Source organism: Rana temporaria, chromosome 13 (assembly GCF_905171775.1).
Source record: "Rana temporaria chromosome 13, aRanTem1.1, whole genome shotgun sequence".
Taxonomy (NCBI): Eukaryota; Metazoa; Chordata; class Amphibia; order Anura; family Ranidae; genus Rana; species Rana temporaria.
In genome coordinates, this window is record NC_053501.1 from 29,812,891 (window position 1) to 29,828,647 (window position 15,757).

The 15,757-nt window shown below is 42.3% G+C and overlaps 1 protein-coding gene across 5 annotated transcripts in view; it reads left to right on the forward strand.

The window, feature by feature from the left end:
• Positions 1 to 15,757, forward strand: part of CEP170B (centrosomal protein 170B) — a 110,681-nt gene that overhangs the window by 62,636 nt on the left and 32,288 nt on the right. For 4 of the 5 annotated variants that reach the window (XM_040332687.1, XM_040332688.1, XM_040332684.1 and 1 more), the window contains exons 9-12: positions 1,167 to 1,933; positions 7,079 to 7,258; positions 9,126 to 9,264; positions 10,552 to 12,279. In XM_040332687.1, coding sequence (XP_040188621.1) covers positions 1,167 to 1,933; positions 7,079 to 7,258; positions 9,126 to 9,264; positions 10,552 to 12,279 — 2,814 coding nt within the window. The remainder of the gene's footprint in view (positions 1 to 1,166; positions 1,934 to 7,078; positions 7,259 to 9,125; positions 9,265 to 10,551; positions 12,280 to 15,757) is intronic. The other variant, XM_040332689.1, reaches the window with a different exon arrangement.

Genomic DNA, 15,757 nt, shown 5'->3' on the forward strand with positions numbered 1-15,757 from the left:
GGCGATGGTCATCTTCTCCTCCTCCCTCCCTGAAGCCTCCCCCGCCCGGGTGCTCGCTGACTGGTGCCCTGGATGGGCCGCTCTATTGTCAGTCAGTGAGCTCCTCCCGCTCTGTCAGCCCCATAGAGCCGCACACAGCCCCCCCCCCCTCTACGATCCGTTTCAAACCCGACGTTTTACAGAGAAAGACAATTTAAATGATGTAATAAATATACATGTCTGGAGGAAATGTTATGAAATTGACGGTGTGGTGCAGTGAAGCTTTCCGTCCTCCCCTGCTGACTTATGGTACGCTCCACAAGCCGGGTTATCTGTCTCAGCAGCTAGCTGCCGATTCCGTGTTCCACAGCTGACGAACAGCTGTTTTGTTCGGCTATTTCCGTAGCCTGCCCGTAGAATGTTACTGCGCATGCCCGGAGACTGCGCAGTCGGTTGTGGAACTTCCCCCATAGGGGAACATTTAGGACAAGTCACCGGCGTAAGCGCGCCTAATTCAAATGAGGATGAGGGGGGCGTGTTTTATGTAAATGATTGGTGACTCGACGTAATTGACGTTTTTTACGAACGGCGCATGCGCCGTCCATGTACATATCCCAGTGTGCATTGCTCCAAAGTACGCCGCAAGGACGTATTGGTTTCGACGTGAACGTAAATTACGTCCAGCCCCATTCACGGACGACTTACGCAAACAACGTAAAATTTTCAAATTTTGACGCTGGAACGACGGCCATACTTAACATTGGCTAGGCCACCTAGGGGGCAGCTTTATCTTTACGCCGGTGTACCTCTTACGGAAACGGCGTATCTTTACTGCGACGGGCAAGCGTTCGTTCGTGAATCGGCGTATCTATTCATTTGCATATTCTACGCCGAACTCAACGGAAGCGCCACCTAGCGGCCAGCGGAAATATTGCACCCTAAGATACGACGACGCAGGCCGTCGTAACTTAGATAGGTTTAAGTGTATCTCAGTTTGAGCATACATTTAAACATACGACGGATTAGATTCCGAGTTACGACGGCGTATCTACTGATACGCCGGCGTAACTCTTTGTGAATCTAGCCAAAATAGTTCAAAGGTTTAAATGTTTTTACCATTTTAGCTTTTTCAAAAGCAAATATTCTAGCCCTAGTTTTTCAGCTAAAATCTATTTATCTTTCTGTAGGTAACCGACATGAAGATGGTACACAAAGCGATTCTGAAGATCAACCTGTAGCAGTCCCTGAAAAAGAGTCTGTACCTACCCCAGTTGATCAAGGAAAACTTCAGCGCCAGATTAAACGGGAACCAGAAGAGCTGTTACATAACCAGCAGGCATTTGTCATAGAATTCTTTGACGACGACGCCCCACGAAAAAAGAGGTCTCAGTCCTTCACACACAGTGCAAATGGTTCTCAAACTGATGGTGACTCCAAGGGCAAAAATGATAAACGGAAAGCAGCTTTACCGCCAGAGAAGCCAAATACAAATGGGACATCGCCACCACCATCTCTTACCAAACCCCCGACCAACTCCTCCTTTCCTCAAAGATCCAACTCCTTCAGAAGAGAAAAGACTGATGACCGAATAAATACTTCCACCCCTATAACAGCAAAGCCTCCTTCGAAAAACTTTGGAAGCATTGGCAAGAAATCCAAGTTGGCTCAAGAATTTGCCAGTGAATTCCTGCGTGAAGAAGCAGCAGAAGCAGCAGCCAGAAAGACAATTGAACCGCCTACGAGCCTACCTTTGTTATCTGGGATCATGCAACAAATTACCAAACCAATGGAGTCTACCACTGTTGTACCTTCTTTGCCCCCAGCACCTGATCACAATCCTGTGCAAGGCAAGAGGAATGAAGAAGAGGACAGCTTGAGTGATGCTGGGACATATACAATTGAAACCGAGAATCAAGATAAAGAGGTTGAAGAGGCACGCAGAAGAATTGATGAGGTACAGCTGTGAGCCGCTGGTATAGGGCCTGTGTTGATGGGCTTTGGGCTTGTGTAGATCAGCAAAGGCAGCTTGCTGCAGGCAGCAAACCTGCACAAGTGTGAACCTGGGGTCACAGTTCATTAGCTGGTGCAATTTATCTGCTGTTGACTTCAACCTGCTTGAAGCTGATTTTGAATTCCTATCATATTTTCCAGCGTATAAGACGACCTTTTAATGCCCAATAATCGGGGGTCGTCTTATACACCGGGTACAGAATGCCGCCCAATGGATGTCAGCCCGTTAGATGTCCGGTAATACTGTATGTAGCTTCATCTACATACAGTATACGCCGCTGTGCCAATCCTGGCAATTAATTATATTAATTAATACAGAGCCTGCTCAGATTGGAGAAACAACCTCTGCCAATCCGAGCAGGCTACATACAGTAGCCTGCTCTGATTGGCTTTGAGAGCGAGAAAGGCGTGGGCTGATGATGTTACAGCCTCTGCCAATTCAAGCAGGCTTTGTATTCATTAAAATAATACATTGCCCACCATACTTCACAGGGTAAATCCATTCACTGATCTCCCACCTCTATACATCCTGCTGTGTGCCTTTGAGGTCCCAGGCACCCAAGAGGGACTGGTGAATCTGGGACATAGGACAGGGGGTGGTTGTTTTACTAGTGAATTTAATACATTTATTAAATGCATTTTGGTGAACAATTCCCATAGAATGTAACCCAAAAGTGGTATCACTTTGGTTAGTGAAAATTCTACTTTCCAGAGGTGGTTAGTGAAAATTCTACTTTCCAGAGGTGGTTAGTGAAAATTCTACTTTCCAGAGGTGGTTAGTGAAAATTCTACTTTCCAGAGGTGTGGCATTCAAGAGATCTCTGTCTGTGTTATTATTTGATTCACTGTATAACATATCACAGCATGGCGAATGAGTAGTTGGCATTCTTGCTTTTTTTTCTCCATGTTTCTAATGTTTTTTTAAAAATAGTGTTGCCCCTGAGGGCTGGGTAGTCTTATACGGCGAGTATAGCCCAAAACCTATGTTTTCTCTGGAAAAATAGGGGTAGTCTTATACACCCAGTTGCCTTATACGTCGGCAAATACGGTATTTATTTGTATAGAAAGAGAAGCACAAGCTTGTCGATACAGGCCCTTAGTCATCTTTACTTTTTTGCTTTTATTGATGGATCATTTTTTTCTTTTGAAGATTCTTACAAGAAACATGATTTGCCCACTTGTATAGGTTTTCTTTATTGTCAACCTAAACATGCAATTGGATAACAGGTTTCAGTACAATTGGCTATGTCTACACTATCAACGCTATCTTTAGATCCTAAACACGAGTCTGCTCCTGTAAAGGGCCAGTCAACCCAAAATTTTTATTTGAAGGTGGAGAAACACTGATCTAGACCAGTTCTGCTGGGGCTGGAGAAACTTTGAGTAGTAAGAAACGGTAACATATTTATCACTTACTGTTTTCATGCAGCCTTCGCTTATTGGTCTTGTTTTTTTCACAATTGGGCTTTAATCTTGCATTGCCGGTAATGTTGAAGTACGCAGACTCTTTCACTAGGTTGTAGGCTGTGGTGTGCTCTAATTATGATTCTTTGGGGCAGATAAATTGGTTCAATAAAAACCAAGAAATATTCACATCTCAAAAAACCATATCATGCAACAAACTCAACACAAAGCGGACTTTCAAGGTTATCAAACATCTCAGTATTACCAATATATTATCAATTATTTGTATTTGAGAGTAGAATATTTGCATTTTAGCCTTATTCTCAAACTCCTGCATACACCTTGCAAGAGGCTGACAATTTAATACCTTGCAACCAGATCTTCTGTGGTTGCTCTGTGTATACACTTCCTTAAACGCACAACCTCTTTGACCAGCCCTTTACAATAACATCACACCATAACTTCCAGTGGTGGCCGATGATGCATTTAACCGCCCCCTTCCACCTAGAGACTCCGACCACCAGAGCTTACTCAAGGGGATGGAGTGAAACGCGTCAACAGCGTCGTCTGGGGGGTCCAGGCTGAGACTGCTATTCACTATCACACAGCAGGCTTTGACTTGATGTGCGACTCCCGTGACACCTATCACTCTCTGCCATTACTTGGAGCATAGACAAGCTCCCTTCCCAGCCAGCACAGTGGTGAGCACAAGACTTCATCCCCATACAGTCTGAGCAGCTTACACACATCTTGCTTTGCATTGATTATTTGTACTCACATTAAACAGGTAAAACTACTTTTTTAGTGCCCAATAAAATCATTTCTAAGGGGTATTGTATCCCTGCAATTGTTGCATCACAATGTTCCCTCCAGCGTTTTTTTGTTTTTTTTTGTTATTGCAACAAAATATACTTTGCATTGTTATTTGCAGCCAACACTACCACATGTCACTGCTTGTGTTGCTGGAGGGTGATAGACTGCTTAGATCAATACATTTCATGTAAAAATACACTTACCTCATCAGGGTGCACAATCCCAAAAGAAGAATATCGCTTCTGTTCATCGGATCTGCACTATAGTCCACCCAGTATGTACATTGGCTCACAATCCAGACTAGGAGACTTGTATTGGTGTTGGTGATGGTCACAGGAAGCTAAACAGCTCCTCTCTGTGTGCATTGCAGGGAAAAGGCCAGTGGATAATTTAGCCTATCATACTCTACCTCTAGCTGATAGCAGATGGTTCTATGGACCATCCACACAAATGGTGCATGGTCCACAGAACTGACCCTACTTAACATGATGTCCTAGCGTCTGTGCTTTATAAAAAACAATGCAGATTTCTACCTGATTTCACAGCGCCTCCCAGCGCTCACGTGACTCCTCCTCTCTCCTCTTCCCCGTCTGACAGCTCCAGCGGACGGGACCGAGAACTCCCACTGACAGAAGAGGAGGAGAGAACCAAGGAGTCACGTGAGTGCCAGGAGGCGCTGTGAAATCAGGTAGAAATCAGCATTTTTTTTTATAAAGCACAGGCACTAGGACACATGTTATCTAACAATGAGGATGGTATAAACCTAACATCGTTTTATAGCCGCGGGGAGGGGAGCAGAGAGGCCCTGGTATGAGCTGACAGGCAGGGAGGGGAGATAGGAGGACAGGAGAGGACAGGAGAGCTGCGGATGACCGAGGCGCGTAAACTGACCACGTTGGCAGGGCTCAGCAGCCATGATACACTGTGGTCAGTTTACAGAGGGGAGGGCAAAACCAAGCAGGATCAACAAGATATTTCAGGTGATACAGGCTGCCAAATTACACAGCACCATCGCTGTAATATATAACATGGTTTAAGGGAACAGGATCATTTTTTTGGGGGGGTTAACAAGCGCTTTAACTAAACTGCACTCCTACTTTCCATTGTAAAGTCTTTTGTAGAAAGACAGAAATCATATGCAGTTTCGAAAAGCACTGTGCTTCTACCCGTGAGTCCTATGGCTAAAAATTTGGAGATATTGATGTTCACGCATTATGTTGTTTACTGCTGCTTCTGTAGACATCAGTGAGAAATTAATACACTTCCTGTGTAGTCACTGTGACGTTCACGGGAGTCATTTTGGGTGGGGGGCTTGTGGAACCTAACTTACCTTGGAGAGAACTGGAACCTCCTATACTGTTGTAGACTCTTTACTTGATCATTTGAGGTGTGGCTGTATCCCATTGTTCTATTGTTTGTTTCTGCCTTGGGAGCAACCTATTATGGGATGTATATGTGTATGTGGATTAGCCGTGAGGAGGGAGTGGGGAATTCCTCCAACAGCTCTTCCTGCTGATAGGACAGTCTACTAATGAGAAGTTTGAATACACCTATGTCATGCTACTGGTGGAGGTAAAGTCTACCCTGCCATGTCTCATTATGCAAAGGAGGGGGGATTGTCCTCTGAGTGTATATCTCTGTGTGCCTCTGTTCAAATAAACAGTTCCGTTAGTCATTGAATGAGGTGGTATCACAAAATTAATACAAATTAAAAACTAGTGTGGAGACAAATGAGAAACTATTTAAGGTTTTCTGTACTGTCTTTGTGCCCATTGGGGAGATCTTACTTCCTGTTTGGCCACCAGGACAAAAATTTGATGAAATCTCTTTATCAGGGACACAGATGGAAAAAAAAAACCTAAAATCCCTTCCCCACACTATCCAAAACCAAAAAACATCACATTTTGGATGGATTTGGGCTTCCTTTTTTTTTTTTTAGTTGGTATCAATACAATATTCTCTTATGTACCTAATTGGACACTATTTTTTGTTTTAACAAAGAAATGGACTTTATTTTTTACCTTTATTTTTTTTTAGCACTAGTCTGTGCATGTAAAGAAATAGGCCCGGATTCACAGCCACTGGCGCACATTTATGCCGCCGTAGCGTATCTCCTGTACGCTACGCCGACGCAGCGCAGAGAGGCAAGCATTGAATTCACAAAGCCAATGCTCCCAAAACTGCGCTGGGTTTCCAAGGCGTAAGTGGAAGTGGGCGTGAGCCATGCAAATGAGGCGTGACCCCATGCAAATGATGGGCCGAGCGCCAGACAGATAAGTATAACGAACAGCGCATGTGCCCTCCCGTGGACGCATCCCAGTGCGCATGCTTACAATCACGTTGGAGCAACTGCCTAAGATACGCCGGATCGCTGCCTACGGCGTGAACGGAACCTATGCCTAGTCATATTCACGTCCTACGTAAAATACGCCGGCTTGAGTTCCCTGGTGCAGCCCTTTGCATGTCTGCTGCTGAGTTGCACCTCCTTTATGGGGCATAACTTTACGCCGGACGTATGACTTTACGCGCACTGCGTCGGGCGCACGTACGTTCGTGAATCGCCGTATCTCCCTCATTTACATATTTGAATAGGAATTAAATGGGAGCGCCAAATGCGTCCAGCGTAAATATGCGCCCACGTAGGCAAGTTACGTCGGTGGGATAAAGCCTGTTTTTAGGCGTATCTTAGTTTTGTGGGCCCGGCGTACAGATACGACGGCGCATATTTGCACTTACGCTGCGTATCTGGAGATACGTCGGCGCAAGTGCTTTGTGAATCCGGGCCATAGTGCGGTGTATAATGTTTGGTATTGATGATTTTAGAGTAATGGAAAAGGGTAATTAATTATCTTATAAATGTAATTTTATTTAGGTATTTGGAGTCTTTGATCCAGAGGAGTATTCCATGATCTCCTCATCAGTGTACAGACCGATCATTAAATTAGAGAAAGAAGAACCCTCTATGAAAGACCTCAGTGTGAATCACAAGGCTATGATGCTGTCACTAACTCCGACTTCAAAAGCTTTTACTGGTTCTCAGGCTGATGGGCAGGTGAGTGTCTCTGTTTTCCATGATTGTGCCTTATTAAAAGAGACAGTCATACTTTTTTTTCATGATTGTACTTTGTAGAAGGCACACTGTATGATGTATGCAGCTTTGTATGACTCACTGGACATTCTTATGTTAATGTGTTAAATCGGTAAGTAGCTTTTCCCTTTTTTGTGATTTGTAAAGGATTTTTTTAACTCTGTGTGCCGGCGACCCACAATCGCGGTACACAGAGGCAGAACGGGGATCTGCCTATGTAAATAAGGCGGATCCCCGTTCTGACAGGAGACATCATGGAGATCTGCTGTTCCCAGTGATCGGGAACAGCAATCTCTGTGGTGTTCCAGTGAGCCCATCCCCCCCCACACAGTTGGAACACACTGAGGGAACACAGTTAATCCTTGATCGCCCCCCTAGTGTTAACCAGTTCCCTGCCAGTGTCATTTATACATTGATCAGTGCATTTTTTTTTTAGCATTAATCAATGTAATGACCTCACTGGTACCCCAAAAGTGTCACTTAGGCCGCATTCACACCTGAGCGTAGCGTTTCCGGTCCTTTTTTCCGGCGTTTTGTCGCACGTATTCACACGTATTCGTGCGTTTGCATACAGCGTTGTCCGACGTTTTTGAACTTCGTCGTTTTTTATTTTAGCCAATAGGAAAAATGATCATCTCTTTCATCATTTGTTGCTATGTTTGTAGATTTTTTTTATCTTCTTCCTGGGTGACTGTTCTATTTCACAGAACAGATTAAAGCGACAAAACACCTGTAGAAACGCTTGTTGTCGCGCTAGACGCTTGAATCGAGCGTTTCCATTAGTTTCTATGGGAATACAAACGTTCAAAAACGCCCAAATCCGCCCTATTTGCGCGACAAAAAAGGGTCCAGAACTTGTTTGAGCTTCAGGCGTTCGGCTTCAGGTGTTTTGGAGTGGAGATGTGAACCATCTCCATAGAGAATAATGTATTTTTTCCCCTCTAGCGTTTTATAGCTTCATGCTTCAGGCTACAAAACACTCTGGTGTGAATGCAGCCTAAGGCCCCATTTACACCTGAGCATAGCGTTTTCAGGCAGAAAGTCGCGCAATTTTACCAGGATTTTACTGCGTTTTTTACCGGGATTTTGCCGTGATTTTGTATATGTCAAAAGGTCACCAATGCAAAAAACAGAAAAACCCCCAAATCTGCCTAAAAAAAAAGTCCCAGAACTTGTTTGAGCTTCAGGCGTTCGGCTTCAGGCGTTTTGGAGTGGAGATGTGAACCATCTCCATAGAGAATAATAGATTTTTTCCCCTCCAGCATTTTGTAGCTTCAGGCTTCAAGCTACAAAACGCTCAGGTGTGAATGGGGTCTTTGAGTCAGATTTGTCTGCCGCAATGTCGCAGTCCCGCTAAAAAATTGCAGGTGCATTACCAGTAGAAACATAATTTTTTTTTATAAAAGTCCACAAATCTTTTCCATAGTTTGTAGATGCGATAACTTTTGCGCAAACCAATCAATATACGCTTTGTGCAATTTTTGTTTTGCCAAAAATATGTAGCAGGATACATATTGGCCAAAACTGATGAATACATTTTTTAATACCTTTTTATTTTATTTTTTTACTTTTTTTTGCACTTTTTAAATTTTTTTTTTTTTTTTTAAATTGTCTGTCTCTTTTTTGTTTATAGCGCAAAAAATAAAAACTGCACAGTTGATAAAATACCACCAAAAGAAAGCTCTATTTGTGGGGGAAAAAAAACAAATTTTGGTTTGGAGATATAGAATTCATTTGTGAGCGATTAATTATTAATATTAATATTAATAAGGAAATATGAAATTTCCCCATCATACATGTCAACATTTAACGTTTTTATTTTTTTCTGCAGCCCGCAAAATCATCTGCGTCTAATGCCAAAAGTGGACAGAAATGGGTTTCACGGTGGGCGAGCCTTGCCGACAGCTACCCTGATGCTTCTCCAACTTCTCCTTTAGAAGGCCAACGGCTGGAATTAACTGTAGATAATGGTAAATATAATTAATATTTCCTAGTAAAAGTGTAAAAAAAGATCTGGCTAAGATTTGATGCTTGTATCAGTTGGAAGCTAATCGTGAAATTGGCAGATGCTTGTTCGGGTTTTGAACTAGACGTCCTACTAGACCAGGGGTCATCAAACTACGACCCTCCAGCTGTTGTAGAACTACACATCCCATGAGGCCTTGTAACACACTGACATTCACAGACATGACTAGGCATGATGGGAATTGTAGTTCCTGAACAACTGGAGGGCCGTAGTTTGAAGACCACTGTACTAGACAAAATCATTCTCTCTTTCTGAATAAAATGTTTTGTTTTTGTAACAATGATGAAAGTTCTTGTGTTGCATCAAGGCTGTCACCTTCTTTTCTGTAAACCCTCTATATTAGAACCTCTACCACTTTAGTTATTAGCTTTTAGTGCTGGCAGATCAACCCTGTTAGTTTTTACTGTGGTATTGTTAGGTTTAGGTATTATGTTATATTATAAGGTACATGTTCTGCAGGATTTAGTTTATTATCAGGAATTAAGCTAGGGTATGGTTATGGTTAGGGTCAAGGGGTTAGATTTTTAGTTAACGCTTAAAGCGGGAGTTCACCCGAAACAAAATGTTTAACCTTAGATTGATGCTCATTTTGTCAAGGGGAATCGGGTATTTTGTTTTTAAATCGAAGCCGTACTTACCGTTTTAGAAATGCATCTTCTCCGCCGCTTCCGGGTATAGTCTTCGGGTCACGATTTTCCGAAAGAAGCCGAACGTCGGTGCGCAGGCGCAGTATAGAGCCGCACCGACGTTCGGCTTCTTTCGGCTACTAGTGACGCGATGGATGCGACCGTCGGAAGCCTCTCGGAAGACTGTCAATCAAGAAGGAACGCCCGCTCCCGAAGACCCATACCCGGAAGCGACGGACAAGATGCATCTCGAAAACGGTAAGTACGGATCATATTTTAAAACAACTAGCCGATTCCCCTAGACAAAACGAGCAGGAATCTAAGGGGAAAAGAGAAAAAAAAAATTAATTGGGTGAACTCCCGCTTTAATATTAGAAGTTAGGTTTGTATCAGGTTAAGGCTTAAACTGAACCTTCTTCTTTGCTCATTCTTACCAAAGCATCAGGTTTACTATAATGGTGGCTCCAGCAGCAATTTTCCTTCCCTTCAACCCACTGCTGCTTTATTTGGCCACGGGAAACAAAAAGATTAGTATCATTGTATCATTTGCATTCGTTAATTTTAAATGTACAGTTTGTTCTTCTAAGCTGTTCATTGTTTTGTAGGTCATAATACTGACCTTGCAGAAATCTTTGGTGATGGAGACACCTCGTTCCCCTCAAGGACAAGGAGACTCCTTCCTCAGCTCCCTCCCAACGACAAATCTGAAAGTCCCACACCTATTATTTTGGTGCGGACAGAGTCCAGTTCCGAAGTTCCCCAAAAGATTGCAATACACGGTGATAAGAAAACTGCTCCAGCAGAGCAAAACTGTTTTTTGAACATACAGGAAGATTTGGATCCAGATAGCCTAAGTGATGCTAGTAAATCTGATGATGGTGTTTTATCTAGTAGAAAGTCTAATCCATCTCCTAATGCATCTAGAAGTGTTTGGAGGAGAGATGATTTAAGTAGTCATGAACAAAGTGTTCAGAGAACAAATAAAGCACCTACTGAATTGAAATCTACTTCCTTTTATGTAGGTAGTGATAACGAAATAGGAAGTTTACCACATGCAAATGCTGCGTTACCTGTTGTAGACATACCCAAAGAATATAAAGGTCATGAGGTCCAAGTGAAACTAAAGGGTAACCAGCACCAACCACCGGAGCTCATGAGTGCTGGAAGAATGGCTAACCAGCTGTTGAAGAAAGATGATGGATCTCCGGAAGAATCGGCTTCATTTGTCCGACAGGAAAGCTTTACCAAAGAGAAATCCAGCAGTAATATATCCCCCAATAAGCTTCCACAAATCTCAACCCATCCCTTGCTCAAAGATCTCACTGTTACAAAGCCCACCACTGACTACAGCATAGAGACCCGCCTAATTCTCAAGGAGACGGAGACTGCTTTGGCGGCTCTAGAAGCAAAGCTTTTTTCCCAAAATCACCTTGAGGGCATTGACAGTGTTGAGTGCCCTCCAGATGATTCCTTATCTGGAGATTCTGACGTGGATACTGCCAGCACTGTCAGTTTGGTTAGCGATCAGAACGTGCCAAGTCATCCTCCAAAAAATAGAATTGTAGGCCTTCATAAGGAAAAGTCCTCCTCTGCTTCTTCTATACAAGATCATTACAACCAACCCACTGCTCGGGAGAGACTTTCTGAAAAACGGAAGACTGGTGTCGCTGATACAGGGACCAGGAGAGATGCCACCAAGCGATTTGAAATGAAGCGCAGCACCGGACCACGTGGTTCACTTGATTTTACCGATGAAGAACGAAGCTCTAGTCTTCCTTATATACCAACTGATACTGTATCTTCAGACTATGAACATTCTTCATCAAGGAATCTCTCAAGAAGGAGACCTTATGCTCAGTCATCCAAGGAAGATGCAAACAGAATTTCATCGAATGCACAAAAGGTTCAGCAGGCACTCACCAGGTCAAACAGCTTATCAACTCCCAGGCCTACACGGGCTTCTAAGTTACGGCGGGCCCGATTAGGTGAAGCTTCTGATAATGAAAGCGCCGATGCTGAAAGGTTGAACAGTCCAGATGTATCTTCAGCAAACTCTTCCTCTGCCAAAAGCTCTTCGGAATCCAAAAAACTTTCCAGGCTTGATTACCTGGCAATGCCAAGGAAGCGGACTGGTTCCTTTAATGTTCCAAGTGACTCTGAAGTTTCTTCTTCAAGGACAGGCTTTTCAGGGCGCAGTGCAGACCAGGGTTATACAAGTCGTAAACCTGCTATGGCAGAGGTCAAACAACCCATTAAGAAACCTGTAGCACCTGTACCCAAACAACCTTTAACGAGAGCACGATCAGGTAGTGTCAAGTACTCTTCCACATCCGGTAAGTTTTATCACTGTTCTATTTATTTATATATATATTTTATCTGCTATTCCTGGTCTTATAAGGATTGAAGAAAATATGATGATCACAGACAAATGCAATCCTCCTAAAACTGGGTTTCCCATGCCACTCCTTTAATATTTGCCAAATCACCTACAATCCTTGGCAATCTATTTTTTTCCCCCATAATTTGGTGTGATTTAATAGATTAGGTCTACCACATATTCAGCCTATATATAAATTCATTTTGTTGGGTTTTTTTTTGTGCTTATTTATTATAAATTAGTAAAAGTGTTTTTTTTTTTTTTTTGTTTTTTTTAACTGAATTTAGTTTAACAGGCCTCCGTTGATGGGCTTTTATTCACTTGCATCCACATACAAGTCAATAAGAGTTCAAAACATGCTTGATGCAAGTCAAATGCAGGTCAGAAGGAGGTTTTTATAAAGGCCCCCTAATTCTTTTTTACCAGTTTTGGATGGCGTGGGAAAGGTATACAACCCTTGGTGTTTTTTGCTTTTTTTAATGGTTTTTCTTTGCTTTGCCATTTGTGTCTCATTGGGGAGATTTGCGCTTCCTGTTTTCGCAGACACAACAGAAATGGAAAGAACTACCTTCAATAGTGAAGGAGATGCCCTCTTTGAAAGTTGTCATGGGAACAATTGCTACCATTTGTCGCCTGTTCTGGTGACAACTCAAAATTTTGGATTTCGCATTACTTTGTGTTCAAGTCACAGGTGTCACCAGTAAAATTGAAAAGTGATCTCCCTAACCCCCCCGTTCACACTGGTGTGACTTATCATGTGATTTGACAGATCAAAGTCGGATGACAAGTTGCCCTCTATTTCCAGCAATGGAACCATTAATATTGGTGCGAGTCTGTTTTGGACCATTTTTGGAAAGATTCCTGCACAATTTTTAGCGATTTCATGTGCGACTTGCATTGACAATTTCACATTTGTTCATGAAGTCGCACAGATGTCGGCAAGCCACACATGAAATTGCACTGACCGGTGGCTTTGAATTAATGCTGAAGTAGTGAGATTTCAAAGCTGCATTTGGTGTGAACCAGGTGTTACAGCACGATCAGCGATAATAATCTGAACAAGACTCAAAAAGCCCGGTACACACGATCGGATATCTGATGGAATCTAATCCGATGGATTTTTTTCGTCGGATATCCGATGAAGCTGACTTTCATCAGTCTTGCCTACACACCACCAGTCAAAAATCCGACCGTGCCAAAACGCGGTGACGTAAAACACTACAATGAGCCGGAAAAAAAATGAAGTTCAATGCTTCCGAGCATGCGTCGACTTGATTCTGATCATGCATGGATTTTTATCCGATGGAGTTCCACACAGACGATCAGATTTTTCTATCGGTTTTTTATCCATAGGAAAAATTTAAAACATGTTCTATTTTTTAACACGAATGGAAAAAAGAAAACAGTCAATCTGTCTGTTTTCATTGGACAATTTCCGCCAACAAGAGATTGAGAGCAGGTTTTCTATTTTTCCGATGGAAAAAGTTCCTATAGGCAAATTCGCTCGTCTATGTGCAATTCCGACGTGCAAAAAAACACGCATGCTCAGAACCAAGCAGAAGAGCCGAACTGCCTACTGAACTTCATTGATCTCGGGTCGTCGCACGTGTTGTACATCACCGTGTTTTTGACGGTTGGAATTTCCGACAAGATTTGTGTGACCGTGTGTATGCAATACAAGTTTAAGCCAACATTCCGTCAGAAAAAATCCACGGTTTTCTTGTCGGACTTTCCGATCGTGTGTACGCGGCATTAGAGTCCAAAATAGGGTTTTATTCCAAACATATCAAGGGCCACATGTTCTTAAGTAATAGCTTTTTTGTTCCACCTTGTTCTTTCTCACACTGATGGCTTAGAACAGCGATTCTCAACTCCAGTCCTCAAGGCGCCCCAACAGGCCATGTTTTCATGATTCCCCTCAGATTAAACAGAGTAGTAAACGTATTAACTTAGTAGTAACTTAGTAAATACTAAGGCAGTGAAACTGATCAAATCAACTGTGCAAAATAATAGACATGTGCATTCGTTTTCGTTAGAATGCATTTTCGTCCGAAAATCGAGTTTTTTTCGTTATCGTTTTAACAAACGATAACGAAAGTGCAAGAAACGAAAACCGAAAGATCCGACATAAAAAATGCTTTTATTTTCGTTTTCGTTGCGGTAAAAATTCGATATAGAGAGATTCGACATTTTAGGGAAAAGATTCGACATCATAGAGAAAAGATCCGACATTATAGAGAAAAGATTCGACACTATAGAAATAATAGATTCGACATTACAGAGAATAGATTTCGATTTATGAGAAAATAGATTCGACATTATAGAGAATAGATTCGACATTATTACTAGTCATACAACATTAGAATTCTTGTAGGCAGAATATTCGAACGGAAATGTACGATTCAACGTAAAGATTCGACGTTCCGTCAAATATTCGTTTGAACAATCGATGGAAACTACAAATATTCGAAGTTCCATCGAATATTCTTTTGATCATTCGACAGAAACCAAGTATTATTGGATTTTCGGACGAAAGCTATTCCCCAACGAAATGAATCAAAACGATTTTCGGGAGTAATTAAATAAATGTATTTTCCAAACGAAAACGAAAAAACGAAACTAAATATTCCAGTCTGCACATGTCTACAATAACAGAAAGCTGGAAAACATGACCTGTTGGGGTACCTTGAGGACTGGAGTTGAGAAACACTGACTTGGAAAAATGTCTTGCTAAAATTACAAACACACCTCCCTATGTTTATCATATATTTCAGCTGTATGTTTGCCTACACCTACACTTTAAAGAAAGATTGTGCAAGGACATGGCCGATGTCCATGTGTTCTTCCATTAAGATGATTTTTACATATGATGTATTGAGAATAATGTAAAGAAATGTGCTATTGTTCATAGTTGCAGAGAGGAAAATGTTGGTTTTAGCTGACAAAAAAAAAATGATTCTCAAAAAAATGTAAGTTCCGGGAATACGAAGACGGTAGCTCTTGTATTCAAATGAATTGGTTTTTCCAAACTCTTGGTAGCATACTAACTTAATTCCATAGTCTGTACTTTGATCACTGGTTTTATATGTGTCCTGTCCTATTAAACCTTGAGGTCTCCATGTACACATCTTCCACTTGATAGTCATCTGTCGAATCTCTCTGTGAGTCTGATAGGTGTGGTGGTTGCTGGATACACTGTGCTGGACTTACTATGGTAGACCCATGGCCATGAGTACAGGGTGTCTGTCAATGTATGTTTCAGCACTGAATGTCACTGATGACTTTCAAGGGAAGCTCTAAGGCCCCGTACACACGACCGAGTTTCTCGGCAGAATTCAGCCAGAAACTCGATGGGAGACCGGTCGTGTGTACACTTTTCGCCGAGGAAACCGACGAGGATCTCGTTGGGCCAAAAAGAGAACATGTTCTCTATT